The sequence below is a fragment of the Brugia malayi genome, assembly GCF_000002995.4.
Source record: "Brugia malayi strain FR3 genome assembly, contig: Bm_v4_ChrX_scaffold_001, whole genome shotgun sequence".
Lineage (NCBI taxonomy): Eukaryota > Metazoa > Nematoda > Chromadorea > Rhabditida > Onchocercidae > Brugia > Brugia malayi.
This window is the reverse complement of record NW_025062479.1, coordinates 12,451,035-12,476,045: the sequence shown is the minus strand read 5'-3', so window position 1 is coordinate 12,476,045 and position 25,011 is coordinate 12,451,035. Positions and strand designations below refer to the sequence as shown.

Genomic DNA, 25,011 nt, shown 5'->3' with positions numbered 1-25,011 from the left:
GGGATATTCCCCTTCGTACTTTTTTAATATTTTTTTAAATCCTTCAATTTTTTTCAAGTTTTTTGTTTTTAATATTTTGCCATCACGAAAGTGTGAAAGACGGACATTCTTTATCCATTGCTTCTTCAATGGACTTCAAATGATAATTACCTAGTGAAGAAGAATAAATACATCACTTTGATATCCGTGTCAATCACGTGTAGAATTTAACGCTTCTAAGATTTGTTTTCTCCGCAATTGTAGAATACTGGAAAGAAGCTCTGTGTGACATTCGATATTTTTGCATACCTACAATGGGACACGACATTTACGTCTTCTGATCTGGTATTCAAAATCTGTCTACACTTTTTAATTGAATAGTTTGTTGTGAGAAACTTAGATGCGACCTCAATGACTGCCTTTGAGAGCAATGCAAGTGCTGGAGGATATTGTCCACTATTACTTCACGACACTAAGACTAAGAAAGTAAAACAAATCAAATGATTTTGCAGAAGTCACAGTGCTGGAGAAAACATTGTTGGTTGGGAGTAGGGACAATCCAATCCCTGCATGGATCTCAAGGATCTTTGTTCCTTGGCCATACCTACCTTTTATTGGCCAGAATCTACAGAAATTTGCTACAATGAAGAAATATCTTAGAAGACATAATCTCTACCAATGCTATCTTTTCTGTATTTGTTGGCGTAAAATGAACGAAGAGAATGAAAAAAGGACGAATAGATTAGAATGCATAGCCACTGTAGCTTGTCTCACACTTCTTTCTGGCATTTATAAATTGGCGTATTTGATAAGACCAAACAAGCAATGGGAAACTGTGCCATCTGGATTCCGTTGATTACACGTGCGCTGCATGTACGACGTTTCCAAATACAACTTTGAGCTGCCAGGTAAGAGTAAAGTGCGGAATGAGCAGCAAGATTGGTGGTAGCAATCCAACGAGCCACAGCACCGATACGCTGATAAGCGCAGATCATCGAAATGGAAACAACGATGTGATGAGCCACGTGAAGATGATTCGTTTTACGACCATCCAATATCAAAAGTACGGTGTCCAATAATTCCCACATCTTGCTGATGTGAAATGTGAATATTGCCTTTCCCGACCTTGGGTTCTTGTAAAGGTCAGCATTTAGACATAAACTTGAGTAGAAGCCTTGACGAAAAGAACTTAGGAAATCAGGTAATAAGGCAAGAAGCAGGACAATATCCGCCAACGCATTAAAGGCGTTCCAACAAAAAATGATCGTTGCCATGCCTTGGCTTCTTCTGCCTTTACAAATTGGCCGCACACTAATAACAAATAACGCGTACGCAACTATGAGAAACGTAAAAAGAGGACGGTATTGTTGCATCCACTCCATCGACAACTGCGCGTCATAATGCAGTCGTTTTCTGTCCATATTTTAATTAGTGTGAGTGAGGAGCTGGCGACAATATCTATTGGAATGGAGGGAACGAACTGCGCCGATTGGTACGCCCTCCATAATTACAATGCGCTGTTGGCCGCATGCGACTTCTATTAATTTAAATACATGTAAATGAGTAAAATGCGATGATTAACTTCAATGACAAAGGATTAACACAAGGAAGCGAGCACTGTTGGACCTAATGAAACTCGTTGAGCCTAACGCATTGAATGTTCATTGTAATATCCCCACTGACCACCAGCAACACAAAGGTTATCGATCTAGAAGGTCATGGTCAGATTTTCTTTTCTTTGGTTCGTTAGATGAACTTTAGAAACATAACTGATTCAGTAGGATGTTTGGCTCAATTTAGCTCAGTGTGACTGAAATAGGAGTAATGAAGTGAAAAGTTAAAATATTTCTTTGTTACTGTTAATAAATTTTACTGATATTGCGACAGAAGCATATGCCTAAAAGGGAAGAATTTGAAAGGGAAAGTTACAGTTACAAATATTTCGATTTTTTCTCTTTTGAAAGACAAAGAAGACAATGTCTTAAAAATCTTTTTGCTGTCACACTTAATTAATCGGAATTCGGGTAATACAAAGATGAAATTTCGAGCTCAGTAATGAGTAATCAAATCGATTGCTTATTTTTCTTCTAAGTTTAAAATGATGCAACAAAAATTTTAAAAAACATTTTACATTACAGGGAAGCTTTAAAGTATATTTTTTGAAATTATACATGCTGAGAGATTTAAGTAACTATCGATCTATAGTTGGCATTTTTCATTTGTATTTGTTAAATGCCGTAAATTAAAATTAACTCAGTAATGATTTCTTTGTCCGGGACTTCATAGTGTAATGCCGTATTAGCACTCGTCTCGGAAGAATTATTACGTAAGATAAGTTGAGTAAATAGACATATAGTTGGAATCAACAAATAGAAACTTCCCACTATTTGGAAAAATATATTCTTACCAAACAAATATAAATATCACCGTATCGAGCGGTTCATCTGTTCGCAATTTTGCATATTTAAACAGATGCTTTGAAATTAAAAGCATATCATGGGAAATGATTTAATTTTTCACCATATTAATTTCAGTTTACTTATCAAAGAAGGATCTACGTGAATTTCGTTTTTGTTTGATCCACCCGTCAGTAAACAAACACAGCAGCAAAGCAATAAAATAACGGAATAATTTATTAAATGAGTTCTCATGCCAGCACTTAGTAATTGTTGCTTTTCCATTAATTGTTCATAAGATGATATACCGTTAGAATTTCTCGGATTATAAAATATATTTTCATAAATTTTGAATGTTGCGACACATTTTTAACTTTAATTTCTTTTTCTGACATATTTATGAAAGACGGAACAAAATTTATAAAATTTTGTTTCTACTTTTATTGGTTAGTTTAATGTGGTTAAAACTTAGAAAATGAATTGATACTTAAACATAAACACTGTGTATGAAGTGAATATGATACTCTAATTAAAATGAATGCCATTGTCAGGGTTGTTTGATGTTATTTTCTTTTTTGTACATTTCAAAAGAGCGGTCGAAATGTCTTCCAATCAGAACCTTTAATGAAGTATCGAATATAAAATGTTTTCTATGGGTGCCCACCTCTGTTCGTGAAAATAACATTTAGTTCTTAATTTTACATTGCAAGTCCTAATTTCTTCAATCGTTCAAAAAAATTAACAAGAAAAAGTTGTTGACGGAGATGAAGGCACAAACTTCTGAATATTGCTTATTGAATGATTTGGAAACTTCTAGTTATTATCAGTGCAACCGCTTAAGGTATTTTTGTTTGTGAATCCTTGAAATTGCGAAAGATCACTGAAATGCCTTCAAAAGTGTTAACGCTGATGTAACTACTAATAAGGATGATGAGGTGTCATTAAGGAAAAGAAAACGAGCAGATGAAATGATTTTTAAGAAGAAAATTAATGAATGCTTTAGTGATGATGATATGACCTAAATTATTGATATGCTAATAAGAGAGATATGCACATATCAGCTGGATTCTCAGCAGTGATACAACCGAAAAACAAAATGGTTCATTCGTTAAGCTTTCAAGATCAAAGTTTTTTTTTCCCAATTGCACTGTCAAATTAATTAGATCTTGTTATCAAATGCTAAAAAATAAATCGAATTACCTTCGATGTTGTTGCTATTTCATGTACTCTACTCACTACTTAATAACGAACAATTTTCAAAGCTAATAACATTCTGCTGATGATATGATCAGAAAAATTAGGTGTAAGATGAATGGAAAATGTCACACTAGAATTATTTATAAGTTTCAATCGTATTCCGTCAAATAAATACTTTACGGAGCCTTTTGCTCCCATCGTTTCGGCTTTCTCTGCCACATATTTCTAAAAAATTTTTATCTGTTTAAACTAAACATTGCCATCATAAAAACACGCCATAATAGCCCTTATTAATATTTAAAATTTCTGTATTCAGAACAAAATGATTTTCAAAATGATTAGACTGTTAATGATAGTTGCAATGAACGATATTATAATGGCTCAATTTTCCTGCAAGAATCGTAACGGAAAATCTGTTGATTGGTTTGTTTTCGTCCCCTTAAAAGAACTTTCTTTTGCACTTTCATCAGCGAACTGATTAATTAATTAACAAATCAGTTGTTATTAGATTTACCAATTTTTTATTAGTTTACATTTATGCTTAACAACACCAAAAAAATTGATACGATTGCTGATTTGAATTTAGTACTAAGTAACATCCTCGGATGCCAGCCTTGTGAGGATGCAGTGATTCTGAAGAGAGCAAAGAATATTGCTAGGATTTGAAAGGATATTCAGGTTCGTCGGATATAAACAGCCCAAAAAGGCATCACAGACATATCCGGGTGTAACATTTCATTACGCTGATAATGATTCCAAAGAATGGGGTCCAGCAGAAAATTTGAAATCACCAAAGAATGCTATTGCTGTAACGCTTAAACAATATTATGATAATAAGAATAACAAAAAAAAGGTCTTCTTTGATTTACAACAATAGAAATGTTGGAAGTCTAAGAAAGAAAGTTTTCAAGTTTCTCTTGGCCGTCTTGAAATTATTTCCAAAAATTGCTTGTCTACCGAACCTTTAGAAAAATTTAACTTTATAACTGTTATCATACAACAATACGAGTTAATATTATTGTATCAATATTACAATTATCACTTACAGGAATTATTTTATCTCTTTTACAATGACCAAGCACCAGTTAACGAAAAAAAAAAGTCATCTAAACCGCGCGCATGCAAAAGGGGTCGCTGTTTTCGGTAACACATCCGGTTTCTGGCTTGTTCATAGTGTACCTAAATTTCCTTCACTTAAACGCTATTCATATGCTGAGAACGGTCAAACTTATGGGCAGTCATTTCTGTGTGTCACATTGAAAACAACATCCATCAAAGTATTTGGTAAGTAATTACTTTAAAGGATTTAATTGTTCTGAGGTAATTTAACTTATTCATTTAAATGATTGGACGCAAGTAGAGTTATAATTGGGAATTATCTAATTTCGAGAATTTAGCGAATGCGATGAGATATATCTATCCGGAAGTGTACGGTATCACTGTGCCCAGAAATTTCTTGAATAGATTCCCATTGTTGGAAGATCTGAAAGAGTTAAAAAAGAAAAGAATTTCCAATATGTCATCGTTGCTTCAGAACTTTAAGTCGAATGGTAATGTGGATTTCTTTGCTTTCTCAAAGACTGGAAAATATAACAAAGGTATAGCTTTGCAATTCGTTTCAGATATCTTTGAATAAATGCAGACTATAAAAAGAAAGAAAAACATCAAGAATATCTTGAAATTTCTGAAAGAGAAAAATTTTGGAAAGAAAAAAGCACATGAGAAACCTCAGGAAGATAAGTGAAAAATCTCAAATGACTAAACCTTCTTGGATTTAAACCTTTAACTAACAATAAAAGCTAAAAAGTTGTTATAAATTGAGTTAATCTTTATTTGAATTTGATTTGTTCAGATCTTTATTTGGATTTGATTGCAAAAGAAATGAATGTATCACTTTTTGCTGAGACATGGATGAACGGTGCTGCAAAAGACTTAAATTCGGAATGCACTACTAAATATAAAGTAAGCTCAGAAATTACATTTTCACTTAGATTTCAAAAATTAAATTTCATCTAACTTTGACTCTACGAATAGAATCCACAACTTAGATTTTCGACTTCCGAATTTAAGCGACTCACTCAACATTCCTTTAAAGAAATGACGTTGTAAGAATACTACGACAAGTTCTGAGAAAATTATATAATAATAGAAAATCAAATACGCATATTATCTTCTATTAATTTCCATCAATTACCTTAGGTAATAAATGTCAAGGAATTGAATGTCGCGGGTGACAAATTTGCCAGCAACAGAGATCATTCAAAGTGGGCCATTGCCGAAAACAAGACAAAACCACTTGTATGCATTGGTGACATTAACAGGCAGGTAAGTATGGGATTTTGGATGGAATGTAAGTCTCAAGCTGCCCTTGCGAGAAAGGTTCAATTGCAAGATGAGCTCTTATCACAAGTATAATTTTGGATTTCAGAATTTTCAGGAGGGAATAAATCACAATAAAGTGGGGAACTGATAAGCAATTTTTAACAGAATCCTCGCAACATTCTTCAATTGGATCAGTGCAAATAATTTTAAAAAATCAGCAAAATGTTCTTTTTCTAGGAATCACAGAAAAAGCGAGGAGGTGGAGCAGTATGCTTATTGAATAAGAATATTTGGAATTTATATAATAAATCAATTACCGATGTAGAAAGTTGTAAAGTTAAATGAGGGAAGTGGGCAGGACTTCTCGTTTTTTTATTTTGTCATGAAACGGAAACTGGCTGGTATCTGAATCGAATAAATAATTAGATCGAAACAATCTTTGTTGCAGTTGAAAGCATTCCCATAACTTTGTTTATTCTCCATTTCGCTTCTTTTTATTTGTCAATATGTGAATGGAAAACAAATGGAACTGTAAAGAAATTAACTTGAAAAGTTAAAATATCACTTTTTCATAAACTGAGAATTTGAATCACTTCGAAGGAACAGCAATTAGCTGCTACGACTCATTTTATTAATTGTCGTAAGTATTTCATGTCATTCTTTTTATATTTTTTTGGTGTCAAAAATAACAGTACCTTAATGTCTTTTTCATTATTTTCTAAACTGGATTAAAAACTTTCATTCTCTTCTAGAATATTTTTTGGTTCCGGTTTCACTATATGAACAAAATGAGATCACTGAACGTTTACTTTTATCAGTCGTTACTGTCCCTTAATGAATGATTCTAATAATCATAAGATATTAGCATTGATAATTAGCTGATAACTGTGATTTCACACAGGAAACAAACTAAAAGAATGAAGCTATAAAAGCGAAAAAAACGATACACCAACAAATCAGAAGGACACAATTTGTTTAAAAAATTACTTAGTGGTTGCACTTCAATGAAAAGTGTTTAAATATTTTCGGATTGTTATTAATTTCGAAAATCCCACATGGATGGCAAAGAATAAACAAAATTAAGTCGTAGTTTTGTTTTTTGATAAATGTATTAAATAATGGAGGGGGTAATTATCAAAATTGATTGCTATAACAATTAGTTTCTCCAAAATAATAGCTGACAGTTATACGTAACGGTACAGTGACGTCATGTGGTGAAAATGATGATATGTTATGTGATCACGATGATATGTTACGTGATGAGGATAATCTACATGTCACTAAAATTAAAGCTAAGCATCTTTTGTTAATACAAAAAATCTGCAAACCATTACAGGACATTATTAATTAAACGGTAGCCAAAGCAAAACAGTACAACAATAAGGAATTACAGGACAATAAAAGTTCCTCATTTTTAAAGAGAAATTTCAATATTATCAGATCTTATCTCCAATTTGTGTATGAGCATCATGTTTCGATATCAGACTATAGGAAAGCTGAGAGCTACCTATAATCTGCTCAACATCGATATCAGAGTAGAAGTTGACAGATGGTGTAAGGAATGAACCCGGCACGGTTGGCTCGTAATAATCGTATTCCAATCGTGATCGGTATTAAATGAAAGTGATGAGTGCTCGTCGTTTACGTGGTGTAATTTGTGGTGAATTAGTTGTTCGAGACCATCGTAAACCTGGAATAGAGACAAGATACCAAAATGTTTATGTTTAATAGCCTTAACAGAACAGGATGTATTTTTCCATAACACTTAAAGTAATCACTGACTTTCAGGAACATTTAAACTTTATTTCTTTTAATCTTGAAAATTCTGAGTTTAAAAATTTTATTGGTGATGGCATAACAAACTCTGACTTTTCGTAAATTTTAACCTTTCTCGCGGGGGAACGTGGAGTCGATGATGCCGAAAGCTGTATACCGATAGAACGTTTCGTGACGATGGTTCTGTTTGATCTGATTTCTGTAGTGTCTGTTTGTCCGGATTGTACCATACTCACATCAGGCCTGAAATAAATTTTAGTGAGCATAAAATCTATCGACAAGGCACATTTTGTCACAAAAATATCACTGTAAGCTACAGGTGCAGTTAGTAGTTATTCGACTAGACATATTTGACTAGTGAAGAAGGTGAAATTCCTGACTAAAAAGATACCTGGGTTCGTCCAACGAATTACCGATGCTTAATTGTTGATTTCGCTTCCATTTTGTTTTTCGAATAACCGATATGGTAGAATAGGAGCACAGAAGTGGCGGAAGAGATATAATTAAATAATGAATAGACTTGATAGGAGGAATGACAAATCACGATGACAAAACATGCAGGAATGTGACAATGTCAGTGTTGTAATTGATGACAGCATATGATCGGTTGCTGCAATAAAGCAAACTGAATATAAATCCTGCAGTCGATCTAAAATACAAACTTGTATCCGTGGAATATTGTCTGATGGAGACGAGTTAGCCGTCATTGAGATTTCCTATGGGAGATGTCGTGTTCATGTCTTATGTTCAAAGTGGAAGTAAGACAATGCTGGGAGACACCTGCTAACCGAAGTGGTAATTCAGCTCGTAAACAAGCACACTCCGATGAATTCAGTATCAGTGAATTATGCACCCATCACCAGTTTTCCGAAAGGCCATAGTAAAACTTCGCATTTATGAAATTTGGGGATTTTTTAGGTTGAATTCCAGAATTTGACTAATTTTTGTATTTATGAATTATTTTACGATGCTGCAGAATAGAATAACGACTAACCATTCTTCCATTCAAAGCCTATTTCTATACCCGAGTTGATATTTGATGAGCTATTCATTTTCAGAAGTGAAATAACGAAGTAATCTTTGGAAGTGAACTGTAAACTGCTTTTATGAGCATGGCTGCTTATTACGGAATCATAAATTAACTCCTGAAATAACAATTGACGTCAAAATCTTCAACAACAGGGAATTTCATGATTCTATGATGAGAATGAACCTCTTTTGTTAAACCGCGATAAATTGCAAGTCTAAATTGATTGGTAGTCGCGTCGTGTTTTAATTTCAGATACAGAAATCTTCCGTGAGATTTCAACGTCCAATCTGTGATTTCCTCGCACGTTCGAGCAAAAAATCTTCCAGCCGTATGATTAATTAGGCATCCACAGGAGCATAATGTGTCGTTTACAGTAATTATCATGGCTTTCGATTCTGGAAAGCATCCGGTTTCAATGGATAATTCTGTCTTGCTTCATGTTAGTGGAATTAGTGTTTGAGGAAAAGTATTAGAAATTTTACCTGTGCAATTGCGCGTATCGCAACTCAAAGATTCCACGAAACTTCCTCTGCATAAATTCCGCCATTTTGAGGAATGGGCGAGTCGCATAAGCGCCATCGTCGTTGTAGCCCACGTCCACAACTCACGGAGCACAAGCTCATGCAGACCAATTTCGCCAGCCACCTTCCACCTGTCCTACTGAAATGTTATAATAGTTTAGAAACAAAACACAGAAACTGCATAAGGTATTCAGCAAAGTACAACGAACTATTTAAGACCAAAGATACTACTCTCATATAGCCACTGCAATAATTCCTATAACGTTATCGATGTCTGTGCTCGGAAACTTCAAACGAATCTCAGACCGCACCGAATACTTTCAAGATTGCTTGCTGGTATATATTAAAATAATATGCACTCATACAATCAGTCTTCATTTCTCTGTGTTTCTAATGAATAGTAATCACTGTCAAGGCTTAACTATAGGATTTAAAACAGAGAAACTTTTCATGTTTGCCGGGCATTTCCTTCTTTGTTTATCATCTTTGTTATTTAGCACAGTAATATTAATCAACTCTTAGGTCTAAAAAATAAGGCTATAAAACTTTCACGTATTTCTACATATCAGTTAAAAGTCCTCCTGATAAAAAATGATTCGCCGTGACAGTTTTCGGATCCCTTGTCAAATGGCTGATAAGAGCGCGACACGAGTAACCTCAAGAGTTCGAGCTATCCCTCCTGTTGCTGAACTCTTCTCTTTCCCTTTCACTAATAATAATTATTATCATCAACTATTTATCGTTCACTGACAATTTCCTATAATGCACTGAATGGAAACAATAGAGCGTATAATTGCTTTCGTGTCCACTTCTAGCCATATGTTTCTTCCTGCCTCTCCCAACTTTCCTGTCCTAGGACACGGTGTACCACGTACCACACTTTCCTGCTCTTTACTTCTTCCGTTGGATATCAAACATTTTTGGATATATATTTTCTGAATCAATGAACATTCCTCTCTATCTACGCTCCATTAAGTCCGTCTAATCTAGCCTTACCTGGCCAATACTCATATGAATAGATACCTTTCGCACACAAACGAATGAGGTTGTAACACTAACTTTTTTACTGGAGATGTGCCCGATCGATTAACTTTCCATTTGCTTTTGTGAAACACTAGAAGCGTACAGTATTCACATTAAAAGAAAAAATTTACGAAATGTCAGACATCATAATTCCCTTAGGTAATCAATGGTCAAGACAGAGATTTAAATAGCTGGGCTATAATAATTATTCCAGCCCATTAATCAAATTTAACTGTTATTATCTCAATTCTTTTAAAATCTAAGCATAGCCATAGTCGTTTGAACTGCTGTTCAGAGCTGAGATAATGATATGATAAGATAAAATGGTGAAAACGACAGAATAATATAATGCTTTAAAATGCCATTTGTTTTCATTAATATACATAGAAATAAGGAATATTAAAATGATTTGCATGAGAAGAGTATAATAAATGAATAAAAATAAATGAATGGAAAAATTAGGAAATAATTTGAAATTACCAAGCAATAATTCTAATTTTGTGAAAGAAAATTGATTTGCACTCAGATAAACCTATGTCCTTTTTGTTGATAAGTACTTCAAATTCCCTGCAATTATAATGAGAAATGAAAGCGGACTGTCACGCTAGCCTTCATCACATGCAATTATTTTCTATTGGTGCCTGAGTATTTGTCCCAGAAGAAATCCTTTTTCCATCCTGCTGCAAATGTTTTGATGAAGTTACACACACTTCATCGGATTAAAATTTGAGAATTTAGAATTCACAAATTGCATTCTTCAGCTGTAGAATCAAAATAGAATGATCATTGATTAAATTTCATTTTGACTGAATTTTTTGCTTCTGCAAAACTTCCTCCCTTTGATGAGCCGATGCTTTCTTGCTTCTTTGCTACAGCTTTGAACTTTAGCAGTGCGTAGACAGTTCACTCTAGCACTGATTGCTGTTAACAGTACTAACATTCACCAAAACTGTCAAAAGCATCGATTCTCACTCAGTCCGTTTGAATAATGCTTGCAACAACACATTGCGATGTGACTTTTAATCAATTCAAAATCGCCGAAAATTATTGTAATTCGTAAAATTACGTTGTAAAATATTTAAAGTAAGGCGGCAGTTTGCTATTCAAATTGACTTCACACTTATAAGCTGTGGAATAATATGGGACTTTTATGTTATCTGAGATAAAATATAGGGTGAAATGCTACTCGAAGAATGGAATATCCGTTAAATTTTAATAATTCATGGATGGACTGACTGCAAAATGAAAATATAAAGGAAGCAACATATGACGAAGACAGTGCGTAAACAAGTGCTTCATTTTAATTTAGTTGCATTGAATGATACTAATGAAGCTTATCTAATAAACCGACACTGTTCAATATCCAATGATAATTGGGAATTAGTATATAATATATAAATGGCAATAAAGTTACAGCTAGTAACTGTACGATGAAGTGAAGTTAGGCTTTGAAATTTAATGAATGACCCTCAAGGGGTAAAGGAGGTCATAAACAAAATGATTAGAAGTTCGCTAGCGAATCACAATTATCAGCGGGAATACTGAGGTTCAAATAAGATTAATGATTAAAAATTCGAAATTCAGAAATTCTGCCACTTATGATAACTTCAATAAACACGCAAAAAAAGGAAAAGTTAAAAACTAACAATTTTCAGTGTAAACGCATTTTCGTGTCCATTCACTGAAGCGTGCAGTAAATTTTTCCACTGATACAATTTGAAAGCAGAATTGCGCATGAATAATATCGAATTGATAACATGGCAGCTCGAGTGATTGCTGTGATAACTCTTAAAAGAGGAGTAAGCCAATCTTTTCCACTAATTTTAATTAAATATATTAAATACAAGCCTAGAGCATTACAGCCACCAAAACATCCTTCATTTATCCATCTTCTAACTTCATATAACGGATTAGTAGTTCGCAACGGATGCGAGCAATGATTTCCAAAAGCTTCCAAAAAACGAAGAAATATCTTCCACTGATAATCCAGTGAAATTCGATTGTATTCAAGGAAAGCCTTGCCAGTCATTCCATATAATCTAATCTCTGTTGTTAGACTTTCTCAAACTGTGAAAATTTCAAGCATAAAAACTAATCTGATTTTGAATAAATTTTCTTTAAAAGTAAATAAAACAGTATTTATTTGATTAACAATTGCACAGAAAAAGATCAACGATTAAAAAGTTGATGGCGAAAGAGGTCAGAGGGAAATTAACCATAGCTATGTGAGAGGTCTGCAGTCGATGACCAACCCTTTTTTGTTTGCCGGTAATATGGAAAGATTTAATCGAATGAAAGAAATGCAATTAGCAGATGTCTTTTTTAAGCGAGGAAATTTTATTACTTCTCTGAAGTTTAGTCATTTTATTGAAAAGTTTTCGAGTGCAATGATACCTTCCGTCGTCTGACAGTCAACGTTTTATTTTGGCTGAAGAGATAAATGCGACTTTTTATAGGTTTTACTCGTTGGAAAGCAATACTTTAGAGAAATTAATTTCTAAATTGCCATTGAATGAACAGTTTAGTTTCTACAATTTGCCCATTTGAAATTTAGTCTATATACTGAATTCAAGATTAGATAAATATTGCACAGAAAGGATATCTTTGTCAAAGTCTGAACTAATTTAATCTTACTGAATTCAAAAATACTAACCGATATCGTATTCTTCCATATAGTATAACTGTTCGGAAGTGGAACCTACCGGAACAGCGAAAACACGCATTTTAAATTCCAAATCTTGGACTAGGCATGATAAATTGGTCCAGGTTATCTTTAAGTAATCGAAACAACGAGGAAAGATATATGACCTTGGTAGGTTAATTGAAATTTCGTTCGTTTGCTGTAGTTTAATCGCTTTACTTTCCTGCATTGTATAAAAAAATAAAGCTAGAGTAATAATTTAAGAAAGAAAAAAAACTAATTCTATAACTGGGATTAATGATTTTCCTAAAATATTAGATGCAAATTAACAAAAATATTTGTGACGGTTAAAGATGGAAAATAGTTCCGTTATTTTCAGATAAAGTTGAAATATGATTGTCTCTATTGCCGCCCCAGTTTCAGCAACCATACTGAAAACTGAATTATGTATGGAGAGACGATTAATCATGCTTGTAAATAATATTCTTTGTGAAACTGTGTCTGATGTGGCTGCCTTTCCCGTGTAGTTTTAATAATATAATATTTGTTAATAACTTTATCGAGTTGTTGACGTATTTTGGAATCTTTAAAGGTTGATATTAAGTAGTTGCTGTATTAGAATTCGGTTAGTGGTTTATTAAATAAGCTAAATGATAAAAGAATGTAAAAGAAAACGATTAATGCTAGTTTCATTTTTATGTACCTTGCATAAATGTTTGTTGATGGTTCTGTAAGCTCAAGGTCGGTACTGTTTTGTGATGCTTTTTATGCTAGCAACTGTATGACCACATATTTTGTATTTCTTTTAAATCTGATTCTGAAACTTCGAGTAAATTTAAGTTGAATGGAAGTTGTACCTTGTTAACGAGCTTTAAACTTGTTTCAAAATATTGCAGATAAGAATAAAAAACGTTTTCCCTTATTGTTCTACGACTTTTTAGTTTTTCCTCATTCATTATACCAAGAAACGGAGTTTGTTTTACAATTATCATGCCTTGTTGGCTAGACAACGTCTCATTCGCTGTTGTGCCAATCTCTCGCCAATTAAAAATATCCAAATCATGCGGTAACTGCTAGCTTTATTTTGAAAAATTGTGATCTGAAAACATTGTCTCAGGCACAGTATTCATAACACTTCCAAGAAATTTGCAAACACGGCATTCCTCTTTTGCTAAGTTTCAAAAATAACAGTAATGAAAAGTAAGAAGGACAGTTGTCGTAGTTTGCTTAAATAATCCGCCAGCCTACATTTTGCAGCTTCATTAGGTTATATGACTCACTCTAAATTGCTTTCATCTCGAATTATTATAGAGTAATGACCACTTTTTTATATCTTGAATTATAATATCCATCCCTTAATTTAATTCCGTTCCCGAATCATAAACTGAGATTGATTGTATGCACCGGAAAGAAAGGTTCGATTCCGCAACTTCACTCATTGTGTCATCCACGAACAATAATTCAGATAGGACGACATATTGTGCATGCGTTTGATTATTTCGGAAAACATAGTGATTACTAAATGAAGCACTGAGTCAAGTAGTTGTAGTTGAGAATGAATCGCCACTCTGTGAAGTGATATTTTTTAAAGCAGAAATCATTAACTTTTGCTGGGATATTCCCCTTCGTACTTTTTTAATATTTTTTAAATCCTTCAATTTTTTTCAAGTTTTTTGTTTTTAATATTTTGCCATCACGAAAGTGTGAAAGACGGACATTCTTTATCCATTGCTTCTTCAATGGACTTCAAATGATAAATTACCTAGTGAAGAAGAATAAATACATCACTTTGATATCCGTGTCAATCACGTGTAGAATTTAACGCTTCTAAGATTTGTTTTCTCCGCAATTGTAGAATACTGGAAAGAAGCTCTGTGTGACATTCGATATTTTTGCATACCTACAATGGGACACGACATTTACGTCTTCTGATCTGGTATTCAAAATCTGTCTACACTTTTTAATTGAATAGTTTGTTGTGAGAAACTTAGATGCGACCTCAATGACTGCCTTTGAGAGCAATGCAAGTGCTGGAGGATATTGTCCACTATTACTTCACGACACTAAGACTAAGAAAGTAAAACAAATCAAATGATTTTGCAGAAGTCACAGTGCTGGAGAAAACATTGTTGGTTGGGAGTAGGACAATCCAATCCCTGCATGGATCTCAAGGATCTTTGTTCCTTGGCCATACCTACCTTTTATTGGCCAGAATCTACAGAAATTTGCTACAATGAAGAAATATCTTAGAAGACATAATCTCTACCAATGCTATCTTTTCTGTATTTGTTGGCGTAAAATGAAACGAAGAGAATGAAAAAGGACGAATAGATTAGAATGCATAGCCCACTGTAGCTTGTCTCACACTTCTTTCTGGCATTTATAAATTGGCGTATTTTGATAAGACCAAACAAGCAAATGGGAAACTGTGCCATCTGGATTCCGTTGATTACACGTGCGCTGCATGTACGACGTTTCCAAATACAACTTTGAGCTGCCAGGTAAGAGTAAAGTGCGGAATGAGCAGCAAGATTGGTGGTAGCAATCCAACGAGCCACAGCACCGATACGCTGATAAGCGCAGATCATCGAAATGGAAACAACGATGTGATGAGCCACGTGAAGATGATTCGTTTTACGACCATCCAATATCAAAAGTACGGTGTCCAATAATTCCCACATCTTGCTGATGTGAAATGTGAATATTGCCTTTCCCGACCTTGGGTTCTTGTAAAGGTCAGCATTTAGACATAAACTTGAGTAGAAGCCTTGACGAAAAGAACTTAGGAAATCAGGTAATAAGGCAAGAAGCAGGACAATATCCGCCAACGCATTAAAGGCGTTCCAACAAAAAATGATCGTTGCCATGCCTTGGCTTCTTCTGCCTTTACAAATTGGCCGCACACTAATAACAAATAACGCGTACGCAACTATGAGAAACGTAAAAAGAGGACGGTATTGTTGCATCCACTCCATCGACAACTGCGCGTCATAATGCAGTCGTTTTCTGTCCATATTTTAATTAGTGTGAGTGAGGAGCTGGCGACAATATCTATTGGAATGGAGGGAACGAACTGCGACTTCTGGAATTTAAATACATGTAAATGTCAAGCGATGGATTGATAATCACATAGCAGATCGTACCCAGCTTTTCATCATATTCTGCAAATTTTAAACTTGGTGAAATTACGAGGTGAGCAGTCATGTTTTAGAACATGAAAGTTCCCGTGGACCAGTTTCTTTTTCAGACGCAAGACTGAATCGGAAGAGTGTCCCTTTGTATACCACGGGCAAATCCAATCTTTCTGGGCTGATTTAATTCCGAAAAGAACTTAACCATAGTTTTCACTGGGTATACCCAATTTCTGATATCCTATAACGCACAATATCAGAGATATTCACTTTGTTGATTCTTCTGGATTATCTATCCGTATTATCTTTCGGAGCTTCCCGTTCCACATAAACGATGGCAGTGAGTGTGCGTGCGTCAGTGTGATTTTTAAATGAATCTTTGCTCAGACGAACTTTACTGATTGGAAGGAAGAAATTGTACTTTATCGTTCATATTCCGATCGGTATATCAGCTAGAGATGCACAAAGCTTTTGATAGAGTCGACCGTACGTTCCTAGCCAGAGATCATCCGGTGTTATCTTGAATGGAAATGTCAGTGGAAATCAGACAATCAAATGAAGAATTCGAAAAGGAAGCAAAATAAATCTCGGATAAACAAATCAAAAATGCAGACTAAATTTACCTATTCAATGAAACTTGATGAGAAGCTAACACTATCAGATATCCAGAGCTTCTAGACTGATCAATGCCAAGAAATAACCGGACGAAATGCACTACATAATTTTTGACATGTGCCTGATATAGAAGACGATCGAGCATATTTGCGGAGAAAACACCACTTTGCGCAAATGACAATCGGAATGTATGGCATCGAAGACCCACGTTTGCATTCCTTCTGAAGAGCAAAGCAGTACAATTTGAATTCAGGAGACATATGTGGTTTTGCTAAAAAATGAAGTTCTCCGCTACACACCTATCGTTGACAGAGGAAGTGTAAAAGATTTCTTACTGCCCTGTTTCCTTGTAAAACAAAGTAGGTTTCCTTTCTTGATGGTTCAGATCATTGATTTCATTGTCTTTGATACTGATAGATTCTCGAATCCATACTGGTCCCATTCTGTGTATGTGTAATGTGGAAGTCTTCGTGAAATACTTTATTATTCAAACCTCAAACTTGGGTAATTAAACCACAGATTAATATTACAAATTATACAGCATTACAATAATTAATTGATACATACACACAAATGTAACTTAATTATAAAACATTTAAAGATATAAGCAGGCTAGACACCTCGCAACCGAGCCGTATTAAACAAGGAACTATAATGAATGGCTTTGTAAGGAAGAAAATTGGGAGGGATTTTATGGGTCTTAAGGTTACAAAGTGGATTAAAATCATTTAAAACAATAGCCTTTGTTTATTAGGTTATAGCTTCGCCATTGTGCGACAGGAAGCTACAAATATCACACTAGTATCAGGCATACAAATATCAATTTCCAATGAAGAAAAGTCAGAACAATGGCTAGATCACGTTTAGAAGGAAATTAGAGTGAAAAATTACGAAGAGATCTGTGGCTAGAAGTATTCGTTAAAGAAACGCCAAAATTTACCTTTTCATATTTAGACTGCTGAAGAGCGTACTGATCATCGGCATCGACCTGCATGAAGCGCATATTGCTAGCGTGAGTAAGCTCTGTGATGATCCGCAGTCTTGGAAACATTCTGACAGGAGTGAAGGATTTAGAGAAGACACTTGCATGCTACTACTTCCCGGCGAAAAATAAATTTCTTGGCTGGACTGTCTCCCAATCAAAGACCGAGATTTGTAAGTTAGAAGGCAGGAAGTCCCCACATTAGCAGCTATTCTCAATTTGCTAGATATCCAGCTTTCGCAATACTTGCACCATCAGAATTACATGAACTACCTGTGTATTTTCTGAACTGTTAAAATTGTTGTGCAGTCAGCCAAATGCTCCTCAACCACTGTTGCACCTTTCTTTAAAACAACCACACTGTCCGCTAGACATACGCCAGCTTTCAAAAGATTATCCAGACTAAAATGTGAACCTTTAACAAAACAGTCATCGCCATTAAAGAATTTCTATTTCCGATATTATAGCAAAGTTAGTTTTGTAGTTCTCATGCACGTAGTGCAGCAAGGCTGATACTCTGAGGTACCAAGTATTTGGAAAGGAGATGTGTCTAGCACAAGTGGTGTGCAGTAGTGGATACAACACCTACTCCGTTATGCTCTGCCTACCTTGATATTTTGCCTTGCATCCAGTAGACAGAGGGGAACATGCGATCACGTCTAAGAACGATGGATTCGGTCTGAAAAATGACATAAATATAAGTGATTATCCCAATTTTCTTCAACGACTGTCTTTCTCCAACAAATCGCCGTCATTCCCATACACAACTGCTTTTCATTTTCCTGCAATTCAAGCAGAAATATAATGGGTTGAAGTTCGTGTACTGGCCGATAAGTGCGTAGAGGTATAATCAAGTTGTATAGGCCAGAACATGTCCGGTCAGCTGCCACAATCACTGCCGGACTGTTCCAATGATATTCACTCGCCGTCCGAAAAGAGCAGTGCTCACAGATCTAAAACGTTTTTCATGATTTGCTTCAAAATATTGTCCATAATATTTAAAAGAGCTATTATTTAATCAGATTTTGATGTGATATGAAAAATTTGTTGCTTACAGAAGCAATTTCCAAACAACAACTCTTTCAGTATATGGCATACAGTAAATCCAGTATCAATATATGAGACCAGTAGTGGATAGGTTATCACTATCCTACAACTTCATTTTATTTAAGCACTCTAGCAGTCCTCGTTGATGGCCTTGCTTAATGCTAGGTTATCCTGTTAGTTATTCCAAAAATGGTGCTAAGACAAATCACTTGTTTCTTAAAATATGTTGTTGTCTTATTCGGATTCCAACAAGCAATTCATTCTTTTCCTATCTTCGAAATTTCAAAGATCTGCTCTACTCAGCAGTTTTCAATTCTATTAACAAACATCCTGGCAATACATTCCTCGTGAGAAGCAAAAATCACGCAAAACTGAGATTCCACGTCACATCCATCTGATTTAATTGTCGTTTCCAAAACGCCACCGACAGATCTCTGATTAAATGATTCACTTGTGTTTTGCAACTGTTAAAACAGATATATCAAAAAAGAAGATATTAAAATAACGAAAGAGTGAAATCAGAACTGACAATACAAGTGACTAAAAGTTTTAAAAGTTTCGACGCCTTATCAGTGTCCTTTATTTTAACATGCAAAAGTCGTTAACGTTTTTTATGCCTTTTCAAGTCACTGTCTTCTATTTTTCTATTTCACGTAGTTCCTAAATTTAAATATATGTGTATATGGAAATCTCTTACGACAAAGTTTCAACATGCATATAAATCAAAACAGAAAAGAGTGCATGAACTGAAGACAGATAGTAGCGGAAATTGAGGTCAGGAAAGACACGAAAAGAGATGCAGACAACATTTTCGGAAAGCCATGGATATATTTAGTTCTGATTGGAGAAAAATAAATATATTGTCGAAATTTCGGATTGCACGTTCCTATCTCTAGCTTACACTATCATGGACGATAATAAATTCATCTTTGTTTGATATTTGAAAAGTATACTGAGTCAAAGGATTTGTCGCTGAAACTACTCACCCACTATCATAAATTGGCACATTCACACTTTTTTTTTGTTTCAAGAATTAAGCCGACAATTCGTTTTTCATTTCAGTGAGTGGAGCAGAGGACGAGTCGGTCATCTCATCTCACTTCTCCTCAAGACATTCTGCTCCTACCCCTTATGATATGCACCTCATATAAAGTGCAAAAAGGTGAAAAAATGCCCAAGAGCGGGTGAGAGATCTACTGAATAAATTTTTAGTTGCCTTCTTTCTGTAGTATTCATAACTGATTCTCCTTATCTGCGCTACTCCTCATTTAATTAAAAAGACCTCGAAACTTCTACTCAAAAATCTCGAAAGCTACTAGTTACTGTTCACAAACCGAGAAATCACCAATATTTGCAGTCACTGCATCCAAACTGGTCCTTTGCCACTGTGCGTTTAATCCTTTTCGGAGATTATACAGTGATTCTTCGTTAGTTAGTGCCCAGGTACGCAGTGTCTGTAGGATTCAAACAGTAATACTGACCAGGATTGAGGCAGATTTTCTCAAACGATCCCTCTGGTTTGACTGCAACCAGGTTCCATACCTTCAGCAGGTCGTCAAGATTAAGGCTATTCTCTTAGACCATAAAAAATCAAATGAGACAATGAATGGATGATGCTTTTAAAAAATAGACAGTGTTAGGATGCATATTTGCTTAGATTTTGGTGTGATAGTGCATTGCAGCACTGATAATCTTATTACTGAACCACCTGACAACAAAATATTTGCTGCTTTTAAGAAATTCGGATGTTAACTTATGTTTGATAAGCAAGAAAAGACGCAAATGAAAGATTTCCCAATAAAACTGCTAAAAAAATGACTATCCGCAATTTTAATATCATAAATTTCATTGCCCGAATGAAATCCATAAACTTTGTGTCAAGCTTCCGTCGACTTCTGACCTTCTCTGCAAGGAACTGATAAAAAGCTTCTGAGCAGTATTCAAATCGCCTCACATCCATTACTATTAACGGAAAATGGAAATACCCGGACAAATGCAATTGTTTGCAAGAAGAGAATATTTGAATTCGTCCTCGCAGACCAAAAATTCTGAAAGTGATAGTGGCAAAAGGCAGACTGAAGCTGCTGCTGAACTTCAAACCTCAACTTATCAACTTTATCAGCTTGACCACACCTCCATTCCAAATTTACAATTACCGTCCTTATCTTTTTTTCTTCGCAGGATTGAACCCTACTGAACAAATAACAAACCAGCATGCTCTTGTACATACAGCGGAACATTCGGAGCAAAATCTTTCACCGCCATGAGCATAACACTGTGTGTTCATCCTGCAACTGACTGCTTGTTGAGATTGCAGAAGCATGCAAATCTCAGGATATCACTGTCAAACATGACTCGCAAATTATTTGTGTTTCCAAATAAATTCTTTTAGCTTTCAATATTTCAAAATTCAGACGAATATGGTACTGTATGGATTAAAGCATTACCGCTTTTGTTTTTTGTCCAAGTAGTCATTCCTTAGCGCAGAACCCCGGATATACAATACCTTGGTTGACCATATATTTTGAGAACCATCCTCATCTAGTCATCCATTTTACATGGCGAGAGCAAGATCACCAAATAATTGTATACATTAATTGACTTATCAAAAGGTTTGAATCTTTGCAAAAGTTGCAAACTTGAAAGTATTGCCTTTTGAACCGCTACAGAGGCATCTTTTTTCCACTAATTTAAAATAATTAAATATTTGTCAAAGGAGACAGAAAGTTTGGAAATATATGGAGACACTGCATCTAGTTTTCTCAGTAGGCTTATCTGGTGTTCAGGATGAGCATAGAATTCATTAAGGAATTCTGAAAACTGAGCCTCCAGATGTATCTACCACATGCTTCTTATTAGTGGCCCAACTTTCGGTATATTCGCCACCTGCTTCCTGTCGTTCCACGTAGGTTTGGCCAAGACCTTCAATCTGAAATTCTTTTCGGTATTTTATTCAAAAAAAAAAAAAAAATCGTCTTTACATAATTTTGTTCTTTTTACTTTAAATAATCACTAAGATTTTTAATTATTGATCAAAGGTTGCATTTGAGGCTAATTATCATTGAATGATAAAACCTGTTTGGGAAGTATAACAAACGCAACGAATATAAGAATAACGGCAAAAAGTCTGGACATCCATGTGTTCGGGTACTAATCACCATAACCTGTAAATGATGAAGGGTAGATCAGCATCCAACACTGAGAAATAATATGCTGCGAACATACTGACAGAACCCGCTTGCATCAACCCGGTACACGTCAGTCTAAATGGTGAAATGACAAGCTTTAAGCTTATGCACCTTTGTTAGAATCTTGAAATCCATTAAAATTCTACAAAGTTTCCTCAGCTTAGAAAATATATGTGAAATTGTATACTAACCGACAGTGGAGAAAGTGACCATAACGAAGTAAAAGAAAGTGAAAAGGCCAAAGCGTTGCTCACCAGCTCGCTGCAAAAGTTCAGTGCCACATGTGCCCGTGAACACCAGGCACAGTAAAGTGGAAAATAAAATAACCATTTGGCGAACCAAAGCTGACTGTCCGACTAAAGTTGAAATTCGATTTGAATCATGCTGGAAAATAAGTGTTGCAATTTTATTTTCCTTTCGTTTGTTTAGTCAGCAGATGTCTCCAGAAGCGTACTAAAATCAGGACACATGGAGATTTCTACATATGAATCCGGGATTAATAGATAGTAAACAGGTGTTTAAGAATGGGCAAGTTGAAGTAGGAAGTGCGCCAGACTAGATGCTTCGATGGATTGGTCGTGAACCTCTTAACAAGCGGAATCGGTGAAGTTATCGTTTTTGCTGACGAATTTGGCTATGAAAAGATAATGAGAAAGTTAGTTGAGAGATTACAGCTTAGAGTGATGGAAATACACAAAATATTTTCTGCAAAACCTCAGTAAACATCCCGAAATTTTAACCGCTCTAGTGGATACGACTTATCACAATCCTTGCAGGCGCTTTTTGCAAGCCAGCAGTTCAGAAATATTGGCACGTAAAGTTTGGGTCCAAGTGATACGAATATCTGCAAATATATTCCATAGGGCATGCGATAAGTTGAGCAGTTTCATAGCAATTTTATTTAAATGTTAATTTCATTATTGATTTAAAATAGTAACGAAAGCTAGCAGTGAAAAAAAGAAATTGCAGTATCTACCGTAGCGATCAATGGCTACTGGTTGTTAACTCCAGTATAAAATGCAATTTTAAATCAACCCGAAAGGTATTTTTCCCTGGAAGAACAGTTGTAAGTTATAAATTCCTCCGCGTGTCGAAATGTTTATTACTTAAACTAAAAAAAATATCTTTCAATACAAGTAATAAGATGTAAACTTACTTTGTAACTTAAGAAAAATATGATGACTGTTTGTAGTACGCTTACCAATGCTTGTGTGATCCAAATTGGAAATTTTCATCAATCCATATTAAGTACTAGATGGAATTATGTAATACATTCTGCAAGTCCAATGAACGTTATTCATACTGCTTGCAATGCGAATGCAAGCCATATGAAATGCTTAGTTTGATTGCAACTTTTGTTTAAAAAAAAAAAAAAAAAAATGAAGAAAAAAGTTGAATTATTGATATTATCATTTGCTATAAATGCATGGAAGAATAAGCGTATCATTGCTGTTGGATAGGAAATTGAGATATGGCAGAACCTGAAAGAAAAATATAATTACACTAAGAAACAATTTGAATTAAGAATTTTTCAGTAAAACATTTCGATTGGCATTAAATGTGTTATCATCAGTATTGATGTCCAAACTGGAAGAACTTTTTCGAAATTTTCACATTTCTGATTACTTTTTATTGCAGTGAAAACAATTCGAAAGTTGTAGTAAAATGTAACTAATTTTTCGACAATTCTGGTGGTAATTTCTCCAATAGAATTAAAATATTTATAACAAAGTTGGAATGAACTTTTGCTGAATTCTGTGCAAGTGAATGAACTTGTTTGTGTAACACAACAACATAATTTTCCTTTAAAATTTTGACATATCCCCTCACTTCAATCAAACGGATTCTTCAAATTCATAATAGGAAATCTTGAATGTAGAGCAAAAGTCTTATGAAGTTGTTCTTTAACATTGCCTCAGCTACTTACATTTCTTTACTTTAAGATAAAAAATATGAAAAGTCACTGGACGTATTGAGCAGAAATTCCGTCTTAACTAAAGCGAAAGATGACTCATCCTAACTGCAACAAAAATGTCCCATACTTCTTCAGCGTATTTGTACAGTCTTCAAATTCACGTACTTATACAGTGAGACATCTCGGTATTTTAAGAGGTGAAGTCTACTGCTGCATGACAAAAATTCGCGGACACCAGATGCAGTCATCTGTCGTGTGTCGCCAAACTAAACTTCTTTTCAAAGTTCAAGAAACTTACAATTTTGAATTGATCCTCGTTTACTGAACTTCATGAAAAGACTTACTACTTAATTTCATGGGGCGCATAATAATTCGGCTTTGTGTAACGCGGGAGATAGCCGTTGTATTAACGACCCACACGCAATACAAAACACACGAAAGCACTTTGATGAATAAAATGAAAAGCCGAATCCGGAAGCCTAAAAAAGCAGTAAAAAATAAAAGCATTGAACTGCACAGGTGATTGCATCTGATGTGACGAAAGAATCTAATTTAGCATCGAACATATGCCTGTTATGCCTGTCTTCTGGACTTGCACTAATCAGCAGAGTTGCTCAGCGTTATATTGTCCGGCAGGTGTCATCTCTACCTTCGTCTTATCACTGCCATAACTACTATTCTTTTTTAGCAGCCGAGCTTCAATTTTTATGATCTGACATTTCATTTTTTCATGTTGATCATCCTTCGAAAATATGAATACGAATACCCAATACTATCTTCTTCTTTGGTCACCGACATAGCAGAATATTGCTGTCCTGTCTTTGAGTTTTGCTATAGTTTGTAACTTCCCACAACTGTCTTTCTTTACTAAGATTTTATTGAACGAAGTCCATTTTTGTGTGAACTTCCAATCGCTTGCTTATCTACTGTCATACTAACATCGTTTGTCCCGATAAATAGTTTACTACGCGCTTCTACTCTCAACTGCCAAATGACCAGTATCATCCTTTTGAAACATAAACAGTCAGTGCAACATTTTCTTTATTGGTGCATTTGAACGTTCCAACATTTCCTTTCATAGGAAGTTCTAATCGGCCAAGTGATTCAAAGTGATCAGAAAAGACAAATTTTCATCAGTAACTTCCATTCCACTCGCAGTCCTCTTTTCTCAAATTGATGTCCCATTCCATCGTCAACCACTCACTATTAATTAAATTAACTAGCAATGGGAAGGTCCTCTATTCCATA

General features: G+C 34.9%; 3 protein-coding genes and 1 pseudogene across 4 annotated transcripts; 1 reads left to right on the top strand and 3 right to left on the bottom strand.

The window, feature by feature from the left end:
• Nucleotides 1–3,894: 3,894 nt before the first annotated feature.
• Bma-crn-7.2 (Uncharacterized protein) lies at nt 3,895–6,239 on the top strand (the record flags this gene model as incomplete). The annotated part of the gene is made up of 6 exons (XM_043074618.1): nt 3,895–3,995; nt 4,621–4,856; nt 4,970–5,170; nt 5,425–5,534; nt 5,772–5,897; nt 6,132–6,239. 6 exons carry the CDS (start codon nt 3,895–3,897, stop codon nt 6,237–6,239), a joined length of 882 nt encoding a protein of 293 aa, XP_042930552.1.
• Nucleotides 6,240–7,399: 1,160 nt separating this feature from the next.
• Nucleotides 7,400–9,279, bottom strand: Bm8575 (annotated as a pseudogene). Its single transcript has 5 exons — nt 9,183–9,279; nt 8,884–9,095; nt 8,665–8,815; nt 8,062–8,280; nt 7,400–7,913 (listed from the first exon to the last, which is right to left on the bottom strand). Coding segments are annotated over exons 1-5 (1,193 nt in total).
• A 6,806-nt stretch (nt 9,280–16,085) lies between these two features.
• On the bottom strand, nt 16,086–17,073 carry Bm18115 (Uncharacterized protein; the record flags this gene model as incomplete). The annotated part of the gene is made up of 3 exons (XM_043074617.1): nt 16,086–16,194; nt 16,640–16,852; nt 16,967–17,073. 3 exons carry the CDS (start codon nt 17,071–17,073, stop codon nt 16,086–16,088), a joined length of 429 nt encoding a protein of 142 aa, XP_042930551.1.
• Nucleotides 17,074–17,505: 432 nt separating this feature from the next.
• Nucleotides 17,506–22,178, bottom strand: Bma-slo-2 (Uncharacterized protein; the record flags this gene model as incomplete). The annotated part of the gene is made up of 7 exons (XM_043074616.1): nt 17,506–17,683; nt 17,887–18,015; nt 18,222–18,292; nt 18,438–18,566; nt 19,995–20,114; nt 21,503–21,582; nt 22,040–22,178. The coding sequence occupies 7 exons, from the start codon at nt 22,176–22,178 to the stop codon at nt 17,506–17,508; spliced, it is 846 nt and encodes a 281-aa protein (XP_042930550.1).
• Nucleotides 22,179–25,011: the final 2,833 nt, after the last annotated feature.